This window comes from Bos grunniens, chromosome 13, assembly GCF_055505025.1.
Source record: "Bos grunniens cultivar Pamir isolate PY7600 chromosome 13, Bosgru_T2T1.0, whole genome shotgun sequence".
NCBI lineage: Eukaryota > Metazoa > Chordata > Mammalia > Artiodactyla > Bovidae > Bos > Bos grunniens.
The window spans coordinates 81,977,014-82,002,196 of NC_141177.1; the positions used below are offsets into that span (position 1 = coordinate 81,977,014).

At 42.0% G+C, this 25,183-nt stretch overlaps 1 protein-coding gene across 38 annotated transcripts in view; it reads right to left on the reverse strand.

Moving 5' to 3' along the window:
* Positions 1-25,183, reverse strand: part of PLCB4 (phospholipase C beta 4) — a 483,574-nt gene that overhangs the window by 108,721 nt on the left and 349,670 nt on the right. For 27 of the 38 annotated variants that reach the window (XM_086335129.1, XM_086335117.1, XM_086335132.1 and 24 more), the window contains 7 exons: positions 19,290-19,371; positions 18,183-18,283; positions 17,478-17,535; positions 9,383-9,491; positions 5,221-5,431; positions 3,914-4,007; positions 174-253 (listed from right to left, as the gene is read on the reverse strand). In XM_086335129.1, the coding sequence (XP_086191255.1) occupies positions 174-253; positions 3,914-4,007; positions 5,221-5,431; positions 9,383-9,491; positions 17,478-17,535; positions 18,183-18,283; positions 19,290-19,371 (735 nt within the window). The remainder of the gene's footprint in view (positions 1-173; positions 254-3,913; positions 4,008-5,220; positions 5,432-9,382; positions 9,492-17,477; positions 17,536-18,182; positions 18,284-19,289; positions 19,372-25,183) is intronic. The other 11 variants (XM_086335149.1, XM_086335142.1, XM_086335151.1 and 8 more) reach the window with 1 other exon arrangement.

A 25,183-nucleotide genomic window follows, 5' to 3' on the forward strand; every position in this document is an offset into this window, starting at 1 on the left:
TGGAGGTGTTGGGGAATAGTGGTTTGAGTTCCTTCTTTTTTTTCCCATAAGACTATAGGTAGTTACCACTTCACAAAAGAAACTGTTCAGTTATTCAAAAAGATGCAGAGCAGGGATGGGAAATGGGGATTAGCAAACAACACGGAGAGACAGGGTAGAATGAATCACTATACCTGCAGTGATTTTCAAAGGAGAGAATTACAGGATATTCCGATGTGACAAAGGCAGTTTCCTTGATGGCTTGAATAACATCCTTTAAAGACAAGGAGTGTTAATGAGAAAGGAGAGAAAAAAAAATAAAGCACCTGAAATCAATTGGAGACTAATAATTTGAGCCTTTCAGAAAGTCACTTCTAGCAATTCAAACCTGAAGAATCCATTCACCACTCCACATTGAGTCCCCTGTGGTTAGATGTAAGCACAGTTCATGGTTAGCTACACTTTTTTCAAAGTTATTGTTTACTTCTCCAAAATTAGGGTGCTAGTAACTGGCATTTCACCTAAATGGTAGTGCAATTGCTTGCTCAATAATCTGCCACAATGGGTTCAGAGTTCACCTTTCTCACCGAGGAGCCAGTGAGCTTTCAGCTTTCAGAGATTTTCGCAATGGACCCCTCTCCTCCTCTTGCCTTGAAGAAAAACACGTTGGTGAAACAGAAGCTTTTATTGAGTTTCCTTTGGAAACCAGACTTAGGCTACATCTCCTTCATTCTGTGAAGATTCCTGTGAATTGGTGTGATGTTTGCAATGTCTTTTGTTTTGTATTAGCCTGGTGAAAGTGGGGGGTCACGGGGTGAAGGTTCTCCTTGCTCAAGCAACATATGAGGCTAAACAGGGACAAGGACACCCCTCTATGAACCGAGAGCTCGGTCACTTGAAACAACTTTTCAATGAGCTGAGCAAGTCCTCCCCGCCTGACACTTTACACAGATGGCAGGTCTCTGCTTAGCTTCAGAAAGTCCAGTTTCACACCAACACATCCACAACCAGAGCATCATATTTGGTAAAAATCCTCAAATTCTTACTGGTTCATAGTTAACCGTGGGACAAGTCCCATAATTCCATTAATTGGGAAAGTATTTTATAGCAGTTATCTAGGGAAGTCCATTTGAAAGGATAACGACATAGGCTAGACAGTCTTGGAGTATTTTATGAAGTACTCTTATGGCTTAGGTGGTCCTTTAGCTATTTTTGCTTGAAGTTGCTTCCCAGGTAAACATGTCATGAGTTGCTTCCCAAGCGACCTTGATTGTCCACTTGAATTGACCAAGAATCCCTCCTTTTAGAAAATCTTGGCTCTGCCTATGGGTTTTCCTTTGCTCACTTCTGAAATGAGGGGGAAGAGCCTTCTTTTCAGCTTAAGCTTCCTTATTAGCTCTTTAATTCTATAAAAAGAATTAAACCTTCCTGTCAGTTTGGTTGGCTCTGCAAACTCATGGCTTCCCACTTGAACATAACCTTGGTACTTCTCAGGAAGCATAATCTTGAATTCATTGCTATTCCAAACTTGCCAACATCTTGGCTAAGAGAAATGATATTCATGGAGTGTCATGGGTCCAGGGTCTGGGTGTCTGTTTTTAAGAAAACCTCCACTGATTTTCCACATGTTGGCAGAGTTGAGAACCACTGACCCAGAAGCTGCAATAACTCTTCTGAGTTACATGAACATGACAGAGGTTGATGCACTTGACATCCTGTCCAACCACAGAATTTCACTTTTGATTTGTCTTTTGGCAGGACACCACTGGAGCATACTGAGGAATTTTCTAAGAAATCAACCTTCAAAGTATACACAGAGATCACCAAAAGGCCATCACTGAAATGCCTATTTGTCAAACTGTATATTACATTCTGTGAGGATCTTGAAGGATGAGGGGTCGGGGGACTTCTATCTGGTCTCAGTACCACAGGGACTTCCCAGTTCCCAGTGGTAAAGAATGTGCCTGCCACTGCAGGAGATGTGTGTTCCATCCCTGATCCAGGAAGATCCTCTGGAGAAGGAAACGGCAACCCACTCCAGTGCTCTTGCCCGGAGAACCCCAGGGACAGAGGCGCCTGGAGTGCCACAGTCCACAGGGTCGCAGAGTCAGATGGAACTGAACAAGCACGCACGCGCGGGGAATAACCGTGCGTCTCTGGACCAACAAGTCCGTGGAAGTGTTAGTCGCTCAGGAGTGTCCAGCTCTTTGTGACCCCAGGGACTGTAGCCTGCCAGGCTTCTCTGTCCATAGAACTTTCCAGGCAAGGATACTGGAGTGGGTTGCTAGTCCCTTCTTCAGGGGATTGTCCCAACCCAGGGATCGAACCTGTGTCTCCTTCACTGCAGGCAGATTCTTTACCATCTGAGCCATAGGCTTTTTAAACTACTCTGTAGTGTTTTACAAATCCTGCGAACTGTCACGCTTCTCTCCTTGCACGTGTGCACCTGCGTGCGTGCTCAGTTGTATCTGATTCTTCGAGACCCCATGGACTGTAGCCTGCCAGGCTTCTCTGTCCATGGAATTTTCAGGCAAGAACACTAGAGCGGATTGCCATTTCCTTCTCCAGGGGATCTTCCCCACCCAGGGACTGAAACCGAGTCCCATGTGTCTCCTGCATTGGCTGGTGGATTCTTTACCACTGAGCAAGCTGGGAAGCCCTCTCTCCTTGCACTGAACTCAAAAAAGTTTGGAGCCCAATTTCTGGTATGTACAGTTTATAGGATTTCTTGACAGGGATTCGTAAAACTCTAATCACACTATCTTACCTTCTTACCCATATGGGCACTATCTATTTTATTTTATATATCCTATTAATCTTTTTATTCCACTTTGAAAGCCCTTCAGGAAAAATGCAAACTAAGCAAGCACAAAAATAGATAAGAAAATGAAAGACTGTTTTGAAAGTAAGTGGAACAAAGAAGGTTCTCCCAGAGGAGCCTCATTATATGGCACTGCCACCATTTGAAAGCAGAAAAAGCAGCATGAAGGAGATATTCAGTGGAGAAAATACTGTTCTTGACTTTTTCTGAAAAACTGGGAAAAGGGAATATAAAGGTAAGATGCTTGAGAAAATGAATAATTTGTTCTCCCCACTCCACCTCTCTATTTCCACAATAGTTCGGAAAAGGCTACAGTGGTATAATTTTAAAACTTACCTTGGAACTCTCCTACACTGTGGGTGGGAATGTAAATTAGTACAGACAGTATGGAAAATAGTACAGAGGTTCCTTAAAAAGCTAAAAACTGAGTTGCCATATGATCCAGCAATCCCACTCCTGGCTAAATATCCACAGAAAGCTTTAACTGGAAAAGACACATGCACCCCAATGTTCATAGCAGCATTATTCACAATAATCAAGATGTGAAAGCAACCTAAATGTCCATCGACAGTGAATGGATAAGGAAAATACGGTACATATATACACCGTGGAATACTACTCAGCCATAAAAAAGAATGAAATCACACCATTTAGAGCAAAACGGATGGACCTAGAGATTATCATACTAACTGAAGAGTCTGAAAGAGAAAGACAAATACCATATGATGCCACTTACATATGGGATCTAAAATCTGATGCAAACGAACTTATTTATAAAACAGAAACAGACTCACAGACACAGAAAACAAACCTATGGTTACCACAGGAGAAAAGGGGCGGGGGAAGGATAAATGGAGGATTAGCAGATATGAACTGCTACGCATAAACTAAGCAGCAAGGCCCTGCTGTATGGCACAGGGAACCATATTCAGTATCTTGTACTAAACTAAAATAGAAAAGAATGTGAATGAAAAAGAACACACACACACACACACACACAACTGAGTCACTGTGCTGTATACCAGAAACTAAAACACCACTGTAAATCAACTATACTCCAATAAAAAAGAACACAAGCACCAAAGCTGAAATCAAGCAGACAAAAACACTCACCTTAAAAAGGATATCTGTGCACATTGCTTTCCCGTGAGTTATTATCGGTTCCTGGTCCTCACCTTTTCCATCCCAACAGTCAAGTTCAACACATCTAGGAATACAGTGATTTTACAGTATTGAACCTTTACAATAAAACAGTGTGTATACAAATGAAAAGAAAAGATATCAAAATAAGTTACTTTCTATAGAAGTAGAAAATTTAATGAGTGAAATAATGTGATTATTTTGTGGAGGATACAGCTTAAAATAGCATCAGATTGGTGTCATCAAAAAGGGACTATTGTAGATTGACAGACAAGAGATAGAGCAAGCAGTGTGGTTCTGGATGAAACCTTAGCTGTGACAAAGCTGTGAAAAACAATGATTTAGGAACAACCAGGAAAATTTAGATATGGATTATGCTTTAGAGGATGTTAAAGAATACTGTAAACATTTTATCATTGGGATGATGCTACTTTAGCCATAAATGAAAATATTCTAATTGTTTCAGTGACTCATATTCAAGTAGTCTGAGACAGATGTAGTGATGTACTTAAAGTCTTTTAAAGGATTTCTATATGTACAAAAATAGTGAGTTAAAAAATTACGCATTGGTCATTGACAAGCAAGAAAAATATCACAATGTAACTACATTTCTGAATTTTCACTTTCAGCATTTTCACCATATTTTAAACCTCAAATATTTTCCAATTTCTATAAAATAAAAACCAATTGAAATAATATTTATTGTCAGAGAATAAAATTTTAGAATATTTAACATTAAGGAAAGCTATATTTGGGCTTCCCTGGTGGGTCAGTGGTAAAGAATCCTCTTGCAATGCAGGAGACATGGGTTGGATCCCTGGGTCGGGAAGATCCCCTGGAGAAGGAAATGGCAACCCACTCTAGTATCTCTGCCTGGGAAATCCCATGGTCAGAGGAGCTTGGTGTGGCTACGGCCCATGGGGTGGCAAAGAGTAGGACAGGACCTAGTGACTAAACAACAACAACAAAGTTATACTTGAAGTGCCTAGGACCAAAAGGGAATTTTGCATGACTTCTTAAAGTAAGCTATTGTCTTTTTGTAATTTGGGGGGAATATTTTAAATTTACAGTAAAAAAATCTCTTTTGACCCATAGGAGGAGTCTAGATCTTCCCAGAACAGATATCATTCTTCCTTCTTCAAGGTTAAATGACCATCATAATCCATTAAAGAGAAAGATAAATATCCTTTTCACTCTGAATGCTACCTCTAATTTTTCAGAGAAGAGTAAATTCAATTAAAGGGCATCATATACAAAGAACAATGTCTTGAGTTTCTAACCTGCAACCAGCCAGGAGGACCTGTCTGTACATTTCTACTGAAGATTTCCCACCAAACTGTCTGCCAGTGAGATAGGTGTTGTGGGAAGAGCTGATGAAGTAGTGAGCCAGAGGGTGGTCCATTTCTTGGTACAGCTCTAGACGATCTAGGAAGACGGGGGCGTTTTCATCTGACATCAGGTATCTGCAAAACCCATCACTTGATATGAGGCCTGGTGGGGGAGGAAAGAGTATCATAGTAGATTTACGGTTTTGAAGATACATAAGTTTTATTTATGACATCTGAAGCAGCTTAAACAGGAGGAGTAAACACTACTTCACAGTGTCTTTCCCAAGAGACTTCATTTTTCAGAACTGAACAAGTATCCAAGTTGCACAAGTAACGTAATGCCTTCCACAAATAGGTGGCACCTGCTTTCACATCCATGACGGCAAAACATTCAGTTCCCTAAGTTCAGATGTGCAGCACCAGAAGCCAAAGTGGAGGAGGGAGCAGTGGCCTCTCTGCATTCAAATAATTCCATTTCCCTATTTCATCTAAAAAAAAAAATGGGGTATAGGTCTTGTGAGATGAGTACTCCATGGTCACTGAAATGTGACCCCGAGAGACAGTGTTCATCTCAGTCATATCTGTGTGATGAGGGGCAGGGCCAGTGTGTTAAATGCAGGAGAGACATCAATATTTCTGTATCTTCTCTTACCCAGTCAACCACCAATAACCTCAAGTTTCTTGTTTTTACTTAAGCATTTGAAAATTACAAGGTGATTTCAAGTGTACAGAAGAGTACAGGTGATGCCATGATAAGTAGCCATGGATCTACACCTTAGCCTTGTCTGATATCTTTTCCTTTATCTACTTTACATTTCTTCAAAGGTATACATCATTACAGGTGCCCGTGAAGCACCCTGCATGCCCTACCTCAAGTCCATGCAATTCCATCTTTTTACTCATATTTACATTCCCAAAATGGTTTGTAACTTTACTATATACAAGCACTTATCCAAAAAATAGATATTTTTGACTATTTATAAGTTTATATAAAATATCTTTATATTATCTTATGATTTATCTAGTTAATACCAGTAGCTCTTGGTCATTTACTTTTCACTGAGTGATGTACATTAGTGGTAGGCAGTGTGCAGAGTATAAGGTCCATATGTGAATATATTAATACCACAGTCCCTGGTGCATCTTTCTGTTGATGGATATTTAGGTCATTTCTGTTTATAACTAAAAGGTAGGCTGCAGTCCATGGAGTCGCTGAGAGTCGGACACGACTGAGCGACTTCACTTTTCACTTTCATGCATTGGAGAAGGAAATGGCAACCCACTCCAGTGTTCTTGCCTGGAGAATCCCAGAGACGGGGGAACCTGATAGGCTGCTGTCTATGGGGTCGCACAGAGTCGGACACGACTGAAGCGACTTAGCAGCAGCAACTGCAACAAAAGTCTGTGTGTCTATCTCCTTGGGCATATACATTGACACTTTTCCAGGCACTGTGATAGATGTGGGACAGAAGAAACAGACAAGGCCTGCTTTCAAGAAACTCATATATTGTGGGTGAGAGAACAAATAAATTAGCAAATAAATATAATGTTATGAAAGTGCTAGCAGGAAATAGAAAGCAGGAAATGAAAGTGATAAAGAATGACCAGGATGCTGTGTTCGATGCGTGGCCCGCAACAGCCCTTCTGATGAGGTCGCATTCATGCAGGGGAGCCATCACATGCACACCGAGGGTGCCCCATTCACAGCAGAAGGATGGCAATTGCAGAGACCATGTGATGAAGGGGGAAGTAGCTGGAAAGGTGGCTGGAGAGGAATCTAAAGACTACATCAGTTGGACTTCAGTCTTCATTAAGTACTAAGTGTGTTGGGAAGCCATAGGTGGATTTGGAACAGCAGAAGAACATGATTAGACATGATTTTAAAAGGTTTACTCGGGCTGCTATGTGGTGTGTACATTGCAGGGCATAGAAAAAAGCAGAAGACTAGTTAGAAGTTAGCTGGCATCATCCAGAAAGAGTTGATGTAGGCTCAGATAATCTGGTAAGGGTGGAGACAATGAGAGTGATTTATTCAGGATTTATTTTCAGGATGGATCTTACAGGTTTTGAGGATGGATTAGAAGTGATGTGAAAGGGCAAAACAAGTCAAGGATGCCTCCAAGACTTTTGGCATGAAAAGGTGGGAGAGTGATGGTACCATTTTCTAGGTTGGGAAAGGAATAGTCTGTGGATGGGGGGAATGAAAGCATATTGTAAACATACATATATCTGAAATACCCACTCACCATTCAAATGGAGAGGTCTATTATACAGATCTGTGGTTTAAGAGAGAGATTAGGAATGGAAAGTTTAATCTGAAAGCCGCATGTGTACAGAAGACACTTAAAGCCATTGGGTTTAGATGAGTTCATCCAAGGAGTGCAGGCAGAAGGGGCAGAGATCTGAGGCCTGAGCCGGGCCACTCTGACACCAGACCCAGACCTGGAAGCGAAGAGGCTGGGCAGCAGGAGAGGCCTATTTTCCACTTGATTACGGACCAATTATTCACCAGGTGGCTTTTTGTATCAATTTACACACCCACAGAGTTTACAATGCCTTGGCACCGTATTCTCACCCATACTCGTTAATGACAGACTTTAACATTTCTGCCATTTGTGAAATGGTGAACCTATACATTCTAGATGTGTCAGTGGTAATGTCATAGACTCTCAGGACATTGTAATAATCAAAGACACATCTCTATCATGTTTATCATACTGCCAAGGTACTACTGAGTCGTAAGTCTTTCTCCTTCAATAGCTTGCAACCACCTTTTTTCATTTTGAATCTCCAGCATCTAGAACAGTGCTTGGCACCCAGTCAGTCCTCTAAAACTTAATGGATTGAAAGCAGGGAAGAGAATACTAGTGGAATGACGGTATGAACCCCACCATCTTATAAGCAGGGAAACTGATCTATGAATGGAGGTTCAAAGTCACACAGCAACAGGGTAAGCAACAAAAGTCACATCATCCCCCACCACTGCAAGAGGCTAACTTTCCTGCAAAGCCATTCCTCACTTCACTTTCATCACATGCTATGCGGAGTTGATTATGATACTCAGAGGGAAGTAATGAAGCAGTCTGGCTGAAAATAGATATTTGAGACTCTAACAGGAAAGTATAAATGTATGATTATAACCAAGGGAAAACTCTGTTGGGCTTAGAAAAATATCAGGGGTGTGGCCACATGGTGTGGTGGGCCAGGATGCGTATATGCAGGTCTATGTAGGTCCAGAGAATGTATAAACCTTTCGTCCATGCTCACTGAGGTACAAAACAAACAAACAAACAAAAAACAAAAAGCCTCTATTCTAAACAGGAGGAGACTGAGGCCATGATACTCATGGGCAAATGGGACAGAAAGAATTGAACTTGCATCTCTCTTCACTCTCCACTGAGACATAAGGCCAGAGGCTCTAGCCCAGGTATCTCCTGGATCTCTCTGGCGATACTGTATTATCATCATTGCTCCCAGCTTTGGCAGGTGTTTCTCATGGTTATAGAACCAATCTTGAATTTCCTCCCCATACCTGTCCTTTACTAAATATTGAAACGAACAACCTACAGTTTCCAGAGTTTCACTGAAACAGATAAAGGGTCAGAAACCCCAACAATTTGTTAAGTTGATTCCTATTTAATCTCATGTCAATTGCATTTATCTTCCATACCAGGGGTCAAATGATGGGTAAAAAGGGTCCTCAAATCATGTATTAAACTTAGCTAGCCTGCTGAAACTCAAGAGGAAGGTGTCAATTTTTATAGGAAATGCGAATTTTTTCCAGAGATGGCAAACAGAGACTAATTGGCATTTTTACATTTTAAGCACTATGCAACGTTAAGGATCTAATATAAGAAAGTACATTGGGGGAAATATCACTATAGTTTAATAATAAATTTAGCGTTATATTTCAGGCAGCAGAAACAAATTTTGGTGTAAGGCAAAATTTATAATGATTTAGGAAAAAAAAAATCAGTCAGTTATCAATCCTTGTCTCTAGAGAGCTCCAAAGCATTTAAAAATACATTTAACTAAAAACGCAAGGATTTTAAAAGCTGCATATACTCTTGAATTTTTAAAATAATGAGAATTTCTTTTTTTTCACTTTTCTTACCTTGTTTCTTCAAATCTTCATCGGGCTCATACATCTCAATGATCTGCATTGCCCTTTTAGCATCATAAAATGGGAATAAAATTTCATTCAGTCGAGGATCTCGTTGATGCTATGATGAGAAAATAACTCCATTTAGGTTGACCTTCCTCACCCTTGGGCTATTACACATCAATGAACTATGTAATTTTAATAGGAGATATATATATAATACCATGTTTATACAAAGAGATTTTGCTTTTCTCCTGTCTTTCTCCCTAAAACAGACTTCAAAAAAGTCCAAATTTGGCAGTAGCATGTTGGCTCCCTTCCCTGAACTGAAGATGCAGAGACAAAATATACTTTTTTTTCCATTCAAATTCAATGAACAGAGAAAATGGTATGGTCTCATCACACCACAGGGAAGATATCTGGCATAAGTGTTTATAAAGTGAGATAAAAAGTCTTTTTTAAAAAAAAGATAAAAGCAAAAATCATACCCATGTAAATGTCAAACCAAAAACAATAACAAAGAAACCTCCAAACCCCTAAAGTTAGGTAGACAAATATAATTTCATTTTCATTATATCTTTCTACATGAATAAAAGATTTGGGGGGCACTGTGAACTTCATTCTCTTGAGTAAATATTTATGAAAATGAATCCATTGTAATAAGGATGAAAATCTGCACAAGGATATTTACAAGCTCAAAACAACATGAAAATCTGTATTTAAATATCAGTGTTCAGAAATTCTATTTCACTGTGAAATCCAACTTGGTTTGCCCTGAGGAAATCCTCTGGGCAGAAAGTGCATCAATATTTAAAGACATTTGGGAGGCTGGTAATGTCATTCTTTTCAAATCAGCACCCATAGGCTCCTGGTATTATATGAGGCACAGAGAGCAAATTTCTACAGTTTTGTCATCCTAACTTCACAGCAAAGATGAAAAAAGTCCAATTTATTAATTGACTTAGCTACAATAGAGAGTGTATATGTGTATGAGTGTGTGTGTATGTGTGTGTGTGTATGTGTGTGTGTGTGTGTGTGTGTGTGTGTATCTATTTTTCTGTATCTACAGGTAGTGGGTCTATTAAAATTCCTTATTGTTCATGGAAGGTTTAAGGACCAAACACTGAGTCCCTGGTCATCCATCAAATAAAGAAAGAGAGGAAACTGGAATGAAAAAATGGCAGATGGACATGTGAGCAAAATTCAGTCAATAGATAGGACCCTAGCAATGACTCTTTACCCAAATATATGCACAGACTTTGAAAAGCACTACTGGAAAAGCACTGAAGAAACAACTGTTAAAAGTTCATATGGATTTCCCTTGCCCATTTGTTTGAAACAGTCATTTGAAGAGTGAGGGCACACAGTGTGAATGCCTTTGGCCAATAGAACATGTGATGTCATCCTAGAGCACTCGTGGCCTCGCCTGATCTGGTCTTCCCACCATCCCCCTGAGTGACGAGTGTTAACTCCTAAGGAATCAATAGCTCTTTGCCAGTTTATCCCAATGAAGCATGCTTCTATTGGAATCTAAGAAATAACGGCTCACATTCATGCAAGTGCTAGAGCAGAAACTGTTTCATGAATAACAGGCCTCGAGCCCATAAGGAAGAAAAGTCCTGGGGTGCAGAGAGATGGAACAGTGGACCATGGGGTGCCAGGCAGTGAGGGCATGCTCCGAGCATCTCGTTCAGGAAGTGGGTGCTGGCATGCAACTCCAGAGCCCGCCCCAAGGGAGCAACAAGCACCGCCCCTCCAGGGAGAATGCAGTGCTTTCAAACCAAGCAAATAAATAACCAGTACATTTTCTGGGTACCTTCCTTCTCCCGTCTCTGTCAACACTCCCACGGAGGAAGACGGACGTGGCATAAAGGGCCCTTTTTGGACCCCACTGTGGTTCTGTTCATGGTTGGCCACTACACTCACAAGGTTTTCTTTCTTATTAGGATTAAGTTTTTCAGTTTAAAGATAGGCTCTCTGATAAGTGTTCAGGAATCATGGAGATCATGGGGGCAAATCCATATGAATTTAAGAGAAAGAAGAGCCTCAGTTAAAGAAAGAAACAAAGTTAGGAAAAGGAAGAAAGGGAATCCAAGTGTTCTCAGGCGCTGTCTGTGCATAGAGGCATGTGGGTCTAGGCTGGGGCCTCCTGCAGCGCAGCTTCTGAAGAGCAGCAGGGGCGTCACCCTCACCCCGGGGCTTGAGAGGGATGCACATTCGGGGGCCCCACTCCCAACCTACCAAACTGGACCTTCTGTGGTGGAACCTATGAATCTGTATTTTAACAATCTTGTCAGTTGATTCTGATGTGCTCAAATTTAAGAAGTGTGACTAGTATGTAAAGGTATACATTTAAATATATTTGCCTATCAGTTTACAAAATAGTATCTTAGTTCTGCAAGGGTAGAAGAATGCTAAACATTTGAAATCTGCTCCCAAGTAAACCTCATCAAAATTTATCAGAGGGCATAATACTCACTAGAAGAATATCCTTCTTTCAGAAACAACAGCCAGAAAAACCAAGTCCTTAAAATGTATGTATCATATCCTCTTATTCTACATTTGCAGCAAATAAGCACCACAACAATATGAAACTTCACTTCTCTTTACATCTGCTCCACCAGATAACCTTTTGCTTTCCTGAAAATGCTCACATTTCAGAAAGGAAGCACAGTGCAATCTGGATGACCCAAAGGCAAGGAAACAATGGCAAACTTGTGTTAAAAGTCACAAAAATATAATCTTTATTTGAAAAAACAAAGAGGAGAAAGATCATTTCCAGGACATCTCAGAGAAATAAGACTGCAGAAGATTTCCACTTAGTCATAAGCTCTGTGGGGTGAATGGATCACAGCTCTGAGGCGAGAGACCATAGGTTTGCAGTTGGGATTTGGGGAAGCAATGTACTAAGGGCATACACCCCATGATGTTCAGAGCCTTATAAAAGATAATACTGACTAGCTTCAGAAAATAGTTCACAGAACTGTGACCACGTAAATAAAGAGACAATGAATATATCTTTCGTATTATATCTGTACTCTTATTGAGAAGAGACATCAATGGGCTTCAACCTGAGCAGCACTGGGAGAGAGAGATGTTGACACAACTAATATTCAAAAGAGATATAAAAAGATAAAGGAGTAATTGACAAGCCTTACTCATAGAACTAAATAATTTTTTCAAGCATTAAAGAAGAAAGACATGGTACATGGAAAGTGATCTTGAGCCCTTTCTTACAGTCTTTCAACTGCAAAATAAAAGAAATGATTAACAAAAGCAGCTCTAATGTGATCCTATGATACATAAGAGGCAGGAGGCAGGCTACCAGCAACCAGAAAATAAAACTAATTCTGGATTCTCATGCTTGTCCAAGACTTCTGTCCTCTCTTCTTATTCTGATCTCTCTCCAGCTCTCCGTGCATCTCTCAATTCTGCAGGCCCTCAGGTATTACCTGTAAGAAGTCACGCCAAAGCCTTTGACTGTGTGGATCACAAGCTGCGGAAAATTCTGAAAGAGATGGGAATACCAGACCACCTGACTTGCCTCCTGAGAAATCTGTATGCAGGTCAGGAAGCAACAGTTAGAACTGGACATGGAACAACAGACTGGTTCCAAATAGGAAAAGGAGTATGTCAAGGCTGTGTATTGTCACCCTGCTTATTTATCTTATATGCAGAGTACATCATGAGAAACGCTGGGCTAGAAGAAGCACAAGCTGGAATCAAGATTGTCGGGAGAAATATCAATCACCTCAGATATGCAGATGACACCACCTTTATGGCAGAAAGTGAAGAGGAACTAAAAAGCCTCTTAATGAAAGTGAAAGAAGAGAGTGAAAAAGTTGGCTTAAAGCTCAACATTCAGAAAACGAAGATCATGGCATCTGGTCCCATAACTTCATGGCAAATAGACGGGGAAACAGTGGAAACAGTGACAGACTTTATTTTGGGGGGCTCCAAAATCACTGCAGATGGTGACTGCAGCCTTGAAATCAAAAGACACTGCTCCTTTGAAGAAAAGCTATGACCAACCTAGACAGCATATTAAAAAGCAGAAACATTACTTTGGCAATAAAGGTCTGTCTAGTCAAACCTATGGTTTTTCCAGTAGTCATGTATGGATGTGAGAGTTGGACTATAAAGAAAGCTGAGTGCTGAAGAATTGATGCTTTTGAGCTGTGGTGTTGAAGAAGACTCTTGAGAGTCCCTTGGATTGCAAGGAGATCCAACCAGTTAATCTTAAAGGAGATCAGTCTTGAATATTCATTGAAGGACTGATGCTGAAGCTGAAGCTCCAATACTTTGGCCACCTGATGTGAAGAACTGGCTCATTGGAAAAAAGCCTAATGCTGGGAAAGATTGAAGGCAGGAGGAGAAGGGGACGACAGAGGATGAGATAGTTTGATGGCATCACCGATGCAATGCACATGAGTTTGAGCAAGCTCCAGTAGTTGGCGATGGATGGGGAAGCCTGGTGTGTTGCAGTCCATGGGGTTGCAAAGAGTCAGACACGACTGAGTGACTGAACTGAAGTGAAATGGACAATGAAGGTAAAACTAAAATCAATTCAGTTTCTCATTAGGAATGGGGAAAGAGAGGTGAAACTAACTGAAGCCAAGAGGCTTTAATTAGTCCTGACACATAGAGAACTGAGTTGGTGGCAGTACCCAACCAGGTGCTAGCTCATAGTGAGTGTCCCCACCAGCTCTTCTGGACTCAACTTCACTACTTTCATAATATTGGCACACATACGGACATACATACATTTTCCTCAGCCCACTGGACGGGACCAAGAAATACAGCTATGCCAAAATTTTAGATTCGAGTGGTAGATTTCCATGGCTACCTTCATTATGGAGAATAACAAATTTACAAGTTCATGCTGCTCTCATATTCCTCCCACTGACAGTAATGATACCAAGGAGATATCCAGTGCTTCACAGACTCTTATGTGCAGACAAACCAACTGGAGAAAATGTTCAATGCAGATTCCAACTCAGCAGGTCTGGGGTGGGACCTGAGACTCTACGTTTCTGACAAGTTCCTTGTAGATACTGAGGCTGCTGGTGCCCAGATCACACTCTGGGGAGCAGTGAATGTGGAGACACTGAGAATTAGATGAGGAGGAGATCCAAAATTCCCTGTGAAAAGCCAGTGAGTGGTGATGGCATGGGCAGAGAGCAGGTGGTACAAAGCCCTACACAGCAACCAGGCAGGAAATGGACCACAGTCTCTCCTCTCTGTCCAGATTCCTGCAGATACACACTAACACACTGAACAGAAAACTGCATATAAGGACTAAAGGGACTCACAAGCTGGAAGGTAGTAGGAAGAAACATGGCTTTTGCTAATATATGATAAATACCACTTTTCCCTGTTAAATGTTAAAATAAGTGTTAGTCACTCAGTCGTGTCTGACTCTTTGCAGCCCCATGGACTGTAGCCTGCCAGGTTCCTCTGTCCATGGAATTTTCAAGGCAAGAATACTGGAGCAGGTTGCCATTTCCTTCTCCAGGAGAATTGGTTAATGCTCATAGATACGTGTTTATTGATTCTTTTCTTTGTTCATCATTTCTCTGGTTACCTTGTTGAACTCTCTTATCTATTCAAAGAGTTTTTGATGGCTTCTGATATTCAGGTTACACAATCATCTGTGAATAATGAACAACGTCTTGTTCTTTTGTGTTTCTGGGACTCTTTATTTTTCCTTGTCCTATTGCATCCAGGGCTTCTAATACAATGTTAAATTCCAGCTTACTGAGACTATGTGGCTAAGGCATTTGAAAATGTTTAGATCTAGGCTCTTGGAGTCAGAGACCCTTAACATTCCAGTGCCTGCTCCCTTCCAGAGTGAATTCTGTCTCCTTTCATTATGGGTTTCCATGGTGCTCTGCCCATGGGGTGCTTTAGACTTTGGAACAATGAGAGGGAGAGTCCTCAAAAGTCCTATGGGTGCAAGGTGCTGGCAGAACCCTCTCTACATTTGACAGCCTTCTTTAAGGAGACATTCTGATTTCTGTCTAGTTCTTCCAGCTGAGTTCACTAGGACAGAAAAGGAAGACATTCAGGGCAGACACTTTGATTAAAAACACAGGCTTTACTTTCGTGGACTTGTAGTCTTGTAGTTTCTGTGACCTAAAGAAATCCAGAATCATAGCAATTCAATTAGCCCCACCCCCAAACTGAAAGTGCCTCCTTATTGTTAATGAAAAGCCAAGCGAATGAATACTACTGGCCAGAGTGATATTGATGGATAAAAGCTACCAAGGAAAAGTATTTAAGAAAGAATTTGGATGGCAGAGACAGAAAGCATATGTGATCATCCCTTTTAAAATTAATTTTTTTTTTTTGTCAGGACTTATAAGAATTACAAGAGTAGTTACTGGGTAGGTCTACAAAAGTCTCCCATACAAGGAAGGGGATGAGATAAGGATGCATGAACGCAGCATGTACACTGGAGACTTCAGAACCGTTTCTTCATTTGAACAGTGCAAGTGTAGTGCATATCGAGTCTCTGATACATTTAATAGACGGCTGAGCATCAGCTTCATCCCAGAGCACGCAAGTGGCCTTTCTCTAGGAAGCGATAAACTGATGATGTGCTAATCGTCTCCCCACTAAACATCTTCCCTCTTTAGTAGAAAGCAAGATTTTTGCCTCTCTCACCAAAACTTAAGATGACCAATGACCCAAAGTACATGTAAAGCAGAGAGAGATAAAACAATACATTTTTTAAAAGAAACAGAAGATGGGGAAAGGGTTAAGGAGGCAGGGCAAAGCAACTTAACTTCAGATCAACAGTGGGGTAAGAATGTGTATAATATCTGGGTAAAGATTATGAATGTATTATCCGCATAACAAAAAACTAGTGGAGTGAAAAAACTTGAAATGTTTTAAAGTAAAATAAATACTGTGGTGAACTGAAAGGATTACTTTAAAGTAGAGACATCTGTGCTGATACATGAGGGACCTTGTCTCTCCTGCATCCATGCTTCCAGGCTCTGGGTATCATAGCTTCTCAAGTACAACCCTACAAATTGGGAGCCACTGGGCCCTGACTCAAAAGAAAGGAGAAGCCCTTCAGCAAAGGTGTGCTATGTGTCTTCAAACTGGCAAATCAGTCTGCCTGCTGCTTTTTCGTGAGGCAATACCTTCTACCTGGCATGATACTGTCTACCTTAATGTTTTGTCTTTATATGGTATAATGGTTACAATCAATTGTTTTGGAACAAAAATATACTGTCCATCCCTCATTTAAAGTCTTCTTATTATTTAACATATTAGACAAAAAGTGCATTTCCATTTTTTGTATTAACAAGAGCTTCAATGGGTTTCACTGAAAACACTTTCTTGTACATGTAGAGAAAAAAAAAAGTTAATTTTAGTTTTCATAAAAGTTGGAATGTTTATGTGTTCTGAAATATATTTCTCTTGGGCTTAAGCAAATTTTGTCAACTAGTTTTGGTTGTTGAGTGAATCACATTCTAAAATTAGTTCTGAGCTTGTTACAAAAATAAAAAGTAAAAATTTAACCTGTCATCCCACTGGCCTAATATGCACTATGCTTTCACCCAGGAACTCCAGTGTTGTGCTTGTTGTCAAAATATTCTGTTCAAACCTACATATTTTTCTTACATGCAATCCATTAAAAGACAAAAATAAGGCTTTCCCAGTCCATGCAAAAGTATGAGAAAAAGTTAGCGATGGCGAATCCAACTATAGGGTGGTAAACTCAATCCATTCCCTTTCTATTTCTTATAAGTAAATAGAAAAAAAAAAAAAAAGATAAGTACCTTAAATATCATCTTGCAAAACACAGACACATTTAATTAAGTGAACATATTATCAAATTCACACACATACACAGACCCAGAGCTACACATCACAGCAAGAAACCAACAAAAAAGCAGTGTGCAAAGCCAATGAGGAAATGCATGGACACACGGGGGCAGCAGCTGATTTTTGCACCTGGTAAAGCCATCATGGAAAGATCAGCAGGTCAGAAGCAAAGCAAATGGGGGTGCAGGATGCAGGCATGCAATGAGGATGCTGGAGGAAGCAAGCCACTGCACACAGACTGATGGAGTTAATGTATGAAAAAGCTTACTTCATTTAGAAAGCTCACTAATTGGTCTACCGTTAAATAATCAGTTTTGTCTCCATTGCTGAAAAGAAATTTATTAGAAAAAGTAAGTTGTGGTATATGATGCTACAGGAGGCACGATTTACATGTTGACATTTGTGGTTGATAATCCTAAACTTACTTTTCTAAACCTGAAGTAGTGGTGAACTCTTAAAATGGCCAGAGACTGTTTGTAAAGAAAAAAAAAAAAACACCCAACAACAGCAAAGGCAATAAATCACTCCCCCTAACTTATAGAAAATATCTGCAATCCTTCTTTTGCATTATCCAAAGGCGTTATTATAAAACAACATGTAAGTCATCCATTTGAAATAATTGGAATGAATGGACTTTTGAACAACATAATAACATTCCAAATCGAATCTCGTTAGTTCACATAACGGGTTAATACCTAAAGGAGCAGGTTAACATTGTAGGTAGTTAGTAAAGCCAATGCAGGGAGAGGAGGGGGGAAGTTCCAGGTGCTGCAACCAACTTATGTAAAAGTTTCTCAAAAAATCAGAGTGAACTTTTACACCAAATAAACTAAGGGGTGAAAATGTAACCCTGACTAGACATTCCTAGATACTGTCAACATATTATATGAAGGTATTAGGACAAAAAATGGTTTTAAAGTCTAAAAGAGCAAGGATAACTTCGATGTGACACTTTCTCATAAATGGAACTTACATTTTTTTGAAAAGATCCTCTATATCTGTCCGAGGACAAATCTTTTGTGTCAGTTCATAGAACTTTTCATAAGTAAATGCGGCAGGCTCAATTTCATCATTCTGGAAAGAATAGAAGCATTGTCATAAATCAGGCACCGTTCTCTCTCTTTGGAGGATCTACAGAATTGACAGGTTCATGCAGCAGAGTGATGATTACTTGTAATCCCAGGGTTTTCATCTCTGACTCTTCCTGATAGGAGCCAGAAGGTCCAACCGTGGGCCAGCCTACTAGTAATACGGCGCATGTAAAAGAGTGTTTCTAGTTACCACGCACCCATGGTTTGGATGTTCAAACACTGGCCACAGCTGGGCTTGCTCTGGGAGATACTCCATAGAACAAACACAAAGAAACATTTCTTCTTCCGCTCCTTGAAGGAACAATGCAACTACTTGCCACAAGGATGCTGACTAAGTCAAAGCCAATGTTTTCTTATGCTTATTTTGTGAATTTTTACAGGCATCATAAAGGGAGTTCTAAAAGAGTTTACCTTTCATACTGAACCTTATATTTCAAATAGGATCTGTTAGGACAGTAACAGCCTAAATCTTTCTTGCAGTTAAGACATTCATTGCAACTGTTTTATTTTTAAAATTTATTTCAATGCAACTATTTTAAATCCAAAGGGCCACAAACTCAAATGTTTTGCTTGGGGAGAGGTGCTTCATAAAATATCACACAGCTGTCCTGAAGAAGTTAATTTATGAGCCATTTTTCATGCTGACATTGTGCATGGTTCTGTGAATGTTGATGGGCTTCTATAAAATAAGCTTTCAATAAGTTGTGCGAAAGAGCAGCCTGCTGCCATTTCCTTTCCTTAATAAAGTTACCAGGAACATTTGGAAATACGTTATTTGAATACTATAATGTTTAGGTTAAAATGCCCCGAAAACAAAAGGAAGGAAGGATAGAAGGGAAGAGAATAAAGGAAAAATTAACTGTACTATATGTGACTGAACCTAATTCTGAATCTAACTGAATCAGCTTAATATAAATAATCTTACTTATTACATGAGGACAAAAATACACAAAGTGGTTTTAGAACAATGTTATTAAATTAATGAATACCTTTCCACTGGGAAGACCTAGCTCCTTGAGTGCTTGAAAGATCACTTTTTCTGTTTTCCCCGATGCAAAGGTTCTAGTAATACTAGGGCAGAAAAGGAAAAAAAAAAAAGTTGCTATTAATTCTGTTTTCTGTGATGCAAAGATCCAAGATGGTGGGATAGAAGAAAAGAAAAAGGAAAATAAAATCACTTCTCATTTCTGGGTATTTTTCACTCCCCAAACTGGCTCCTGCAATGGCCCTCTGCTGACCAGAGCTGGTTGTGCCAGTCAGGTGACTTGATTCTAAGACAGACAGTCCCCCGGGCTACTTGTGAACATATTCATCCAGGATCCAGACCACTAGACAACCACAGTAATAAATTTTGACCCTATCAATTTGCTTTCTTAGGAAAAAGGGATGCAGATGGACCAGCAGCTCTAGAACAGAAGCTCGTGGTGACTTGGGGACAGGAAGGAGGCCCCTTAGGACTCAGCCCATGCCCGGGGTCACCCTTTCCTGGCCCCATACTGCAGCTGACACGCATTATCAGACATATTTCATTTGTATATATATATTTTTTTTTCTAGCCAAGCACTCATGAGCTACTCTGACATGTCAGTTGCCTCAAGGATTGGGGACTTTATTAAGAAAGTGACAGATATTGGGGAGAAGGGAGGCAGGGGAACAATTATTCAGTGTTTCAGCAGAATCTTGGCACTACCCTGAGATGTGGTATTTTTGAATAACGGTGGTGCCTTTGAACTAGTATGGTGTGCAAGGCTAGGAAAATGGATGACACCTTAAGGAGTGTATTTCCTGATGATGATCAAAGCAGAAGAGAGACTTCTTCTGACTAAAACACTGGAAACACTCAGAACGAACACAGCTGAGCAGAGGACTTAGACCCTGGAATCCACACTTGACTCTGAGCCGTATCTGCGCCACCCAAAGAACCTTCATTCCCACCTGAGTGGAAGCTCAGGTAGTCAGTCACCATAATGACATAAATCAGAAGTTCAGCCACTGGGGGAAGAGAGAGCTGACTTTTGTGTGCCGTGTGGCTGTGGAACCTTCCCAGGAGCACAGGACGGTGAGCCTCCTCGCCTCAGCTTGTGCCATGCCCCGCCATTCGCGTGAGCGGAGGCCAGCTCCATGGGCGAGTGCTGACCGGTCCCCCTAGACCAGGGGGAGAAGGCGCCCCTTCCACTGCAGTGACAGCCTCAAGGAGAGACTAGAAGAACCAGCTACAGGTCAGTGAACCGCTGCGCATTCATTCAAAACTTTACTGTTTCATACTCAGTCTAAGAATACTTCAAGAAGTGCACTTTTAAGAGAGTTTGAGACAACTGTATACAAACATAGGGAGGGCTATGAATTCTCTTTCACAGACCCGCAGACATGGTGGAGCATACATGAGTATTAAACCAGTTTCAGGGCACAGGGTGCTATGCCCACATTTTCCCACTTCTCGAGAGTTCATGGAAATCTCATACATTGGATTAAAAAGTACTTTATCTGCCCTTTATAATGTAGGGGAAAGTAGCTGCTCATTTTGTCATTTTTGAAAAAGAGTATGCATGTGTTAGGGCTGCCCAGGTGCTTCAGTGGTAATGAGTCTGTCTGTCCACGCAGGAGACTTAGGCTTGATTCCCGGTGGACAACGTGACGTTGGGGAGACGGTGTGGCCGGGAGGGAAGAGTCTGCAGGAGGAGGATACTGGCTGGGGCTTGGGAAAACGACAAGGAACAGAAAGCAGGACAAGGACATCTCTCGGGAGTAGGGGGTTAAGGATTTGTGGGGGACAGAGAAACTGAGACGGACAAAACAGGGTGTCCAGGGCCACAAAGGAGGAAAATCCATGTGGGAAGACATCAGTGAGGGCAAAGTCAGAGCCCAGAGACATGACTGTTGAGAAGATAATAAAGGCAAGAGCTGGGAACTCCCTGGCTGTCCAAGTTAGGACTCCAGGCTTCCACTTCAGGGGACATGAGTTTGATTCCCAGTCAGGGAACTAAGATCCCGCATGCTATATGGCATGTGTGAGTACATAAATGAATAAATAAATAAAGACAAGAGGTTATGTGATGGCCAGAAGGGCTTGTTCTCAGGCCCATCTTTGCATGAGGGGACAAGAAAAAGCAGGAGAAGGAAGGGAAAAAGACCATCTCCCTGGAGGTGAGGGGTGGGGGAGGGGGCTGCCTTGTTTCCAGGCAGCTTGCAGAGTTATTCTTGGGCCTTAAATGGATTTGGCTAGGGAGTGAGGAGGGTTGTGGAGCAAAGGTGAATTCTCTGATTTTCCAGAGATGCAGTATTTAGCCAGGAGAAACACACTTATCATAGGTTGAGAGAAACACACTTATCACAGGCTGGGAGCATTCAGATAGCTTCAGAGGGCATTTCTTTGGCAGACAAAATATGTATAAAGGACTGTGATTCATGCAACCCTTTATACACAGCCACACAGAGCACAGCTCAGTGCTTCCCCGCAAATCGTCTTGAATCAAAACACACCACCCTTCCCAAAGGAAGTGTGAGAGAAGCAAATACCCGGAAGTGGTGCCCAGTCCTATCCGATTAAATTCCCTGTTTCAGGAGACCTTACAGATGACCAAGACAGCAGTGACTCTAGAAGCTGAGTCCCCCTCTGCCCTCAAAGCCTCTACAATCCATCCAGCGGTGTTAACACTAGCTTTGCAGTCAAGGAGGAGCATGAAGGGGAGCCCCACAGATCTAGACCTTCACTGCAGCAGGCTGGGCCTTCGGGATGTGGACGGATTATGTGGACGCTGGGCTGTAGGGACCACTCTTGAGGTCTCAGCCCTCTTAGCGCACACTCTCCTTTGGGACTTCTTCTAGCCACAGCTGTTGGTTCTAACTCCAGGTTACAAGGAATGGGAAACAGCAAAAATATATATAAGAAGAGTGACTTTCAAAGCTTTGGTCTGGGTGGGAAGGTAAACTGAGCATGAGTGTGCAGGTTTGGGAGAAAGGCAGATGGCGGAAGAGAAGCACAAAGAAAGAAAGGACACACAAATTCTTCTTAGACATTAAGCATTGAAAAAAAAAAGCATCGGTTACAACCGCCGAACCCTGATCTAATGACCGTGAAGCCAGATCGCCTCTAATCTTACACACACTACACTAAGTTTCCATTTTAAAACTTCAGAGTGATAGCGATGAAGCCACATTTTAACGTGTTTACTCTTCGTATCCATTAAAACACTCAGAACAATTTCCACCTTGCCCTTGGCAGCTCATCCACACAAAGACTTATCCGCTTTTCACTAGCTCGATATCAATTCTGCGTCAACTCTGTCACACTGCCCCCAGACCACAGGTGTCCTGTGTCAAACACCTGCTAACACTGGCAGCCGCCCCAGAGTTCATGTCAGAGAGCAGTAAAGAGGATGAGAAAACATCTGGGCTATTGCTACGAAAAGAGGTAGGCAATAATTTTGTTCGTGAACAGGCTGGATCAGGCTTCCAAGCTTGTGGAACAGAGGCTTGATCAGCAGGATATCTACAAATGACATCAGAACTGCTGGCTAGGGGTGCTCTGATCACACTTCCCGAACCTTTTCTTGGAAGAAAAATCAGGGGAGCAAGGTATGTAAAAACAGACCCAACTTACACTGCTGGTCTTCACACTGCTATTTGTTCCAAGTTTGGACTTATTACTTCATGTGTATGTGTCTGACTCTTTGTGACCCCAAGAACTGTAACCATCCAGACTCCTCTGCCTGTGGGATTCTCCAGGCAAGAAGAGCAGAGCCAGTTGTCATTTCCTTTTCCAGGGGATCTTCCCAACTCAGGGATCAAACTCTCCTCTCTCGTGCCTCTGGTGTTGGCAGGTAGATTCTTTACCACTGTGCCACCTGGGAAGCCCTGTTACTTCCATACTTATTTTTAAATAAAAATGCACTAAATATTTGGCAATAGCTGTAGGATCCTGAGATACAATAAAATCATTACCCTGCTATTCTCAATAGAGCAAAGGGTTTTATTTAAGACAAGGATGAGTGTAAAGTGTCTTTGCCAACAAACACTGATCAAGGTGGTAGCATGGCTTTTTAAGATTTTTTTTTTTTTGAGGTGGACCATTTCTTAAAAGTTTTTATTGAATTTGTTACAATATTGTCTCTGTTTTATGTTTTGTTTGTTTTTTTGGCCACTAGGCATGTGGGATCGTACCTCCTTAACCAGGGATTGAACCTGCAGCCCTTGCAATTCAAAGATGTGAAGCTTTAACCACTGGACTACCAGGGAGGTCCCTAGCAGGACTTTTTTAAAAACTTCTAAAGTAAATGCAAAACTGACCTGCTTGTAAGTTATCAAATAAAAAACAGAATCCTACATATAGGTTCGTAAAGACCACAACAGATGCATGAAGTTGACAACTCTGCTGCTGCTGCTGCTGCTAAGGCGCTTCAGTCATGTCCGACTCTGTGCGACCCCATAGACGGCAGGCTCCTCCCTCCCTGGGATTCTCCAGGCAAGAACACTGGAGTGGGTTGCCATTTCGTTCTCCAATGCATGAAAAGTGAAAAGTGAAAGTGAAGTTGCTCAGTCGTGTCCGACTCTACGCGACCCCATAGACAGCAGCCCACCAGGCTCCTCTGTCCATGGGATTTTCCAGGCAAGGGTACTAGAGTGGGTTGCCACTGCCTTCTCCGTGATAACTCTGGATAACTCTGGAAGCCCTCAATAAAAGGTGAAATAAAAAGATTACTGCCTGGTCTTCTTTACAACATGCATGCCCTGTGTTTCCTCACTGATACCTCAGCTGTGTCACGTGGATACCCTCGTTCATGACTGCTGTCATCCACAGAATTAAGGAAAATGATGATCTCTAGGATAGTTCTATTAAATGTGAAAGGATGCTGAGGGAGATGTCCTCGGGGGAATGCAGAATGGAAGCTTCGAGGCTAGCAGAGAAGGGGGGAAAGGAGAGGCAGAAACGGCCAGTGTGCAGCTGCTCGAAGGCTCTCCCCCAAACGCCATGCAACGGGCGACCTGTGGCCCTCATCCTGACGGTTACAGCCATTCCAAGACAGGCTCCACCTGGTGGCCTGGGTTCTGCCTGTGGCTATTTGCTGGTTGGCTTCTTTGCTAAAGTGTTGGGCAAGAGCTCAACTTGAACGCGAGCCTGGAGAATTCTTGAAGAGTGGGTCGGGGTCTGGGAGCTCATGCTGAGTTCAGGTTCAGGACTCTGAATACACTCCTGGCTTCTGATGGGCAGCAAATGCCCCAGGGCCCAGCCCAGCTTTGGCAATTACCACGGAGTGTTTACCACAAACACCAGCCAAAAAAACACTGGGGAGCTGGGTGAACAACCCCCATCACTCCCACTGCATGGACTTCCAATGGACCCACAGGCCAGGAACAGTCCTAACGCTAGGAGCAGCGGAGCAGAGTGGGGCCCTCAGAGGGTGAGGCATGTTGGCTTGAGGCTGAAGCATAGCGCGGAGGCCGTTTCCAGCTCATTGGCTCTTCACTCCTGGCTCCACCAGGCTGTACCGCCTCTTTCCCCCGTCACTGCTACTTTGGGCAGGGTGAAGGGGAAGCGCCAATCCTGAAGGGGGTGTGGTGGCAGTGACAACACACCCAGACTCAGTGGTGCCCCCTGGCCCTGGGCACAGAGGGCCGACGGAACCCAGGATGAGCGGCAATGTCCAGAGGCATCGCACCTCCTAAGACACATCCCTACCCCCCTACTGTAGGTACAGAACAGAAAAGAAACTTCTCTAATTTTAGCAATGGTTGTTTGGGGTAAGTAGGTGAAAGATGAAAGAAAGTGAAATTGTTGGTTGCTCAGTTGTGTTCCACTCTTTTGTGACCCCACAGACTGTAGCCCCCCAGGCCCCTCTGTCCACAGAATTTCCCAGGTAAGAATACTGGAGTCGGTTGCCATTTT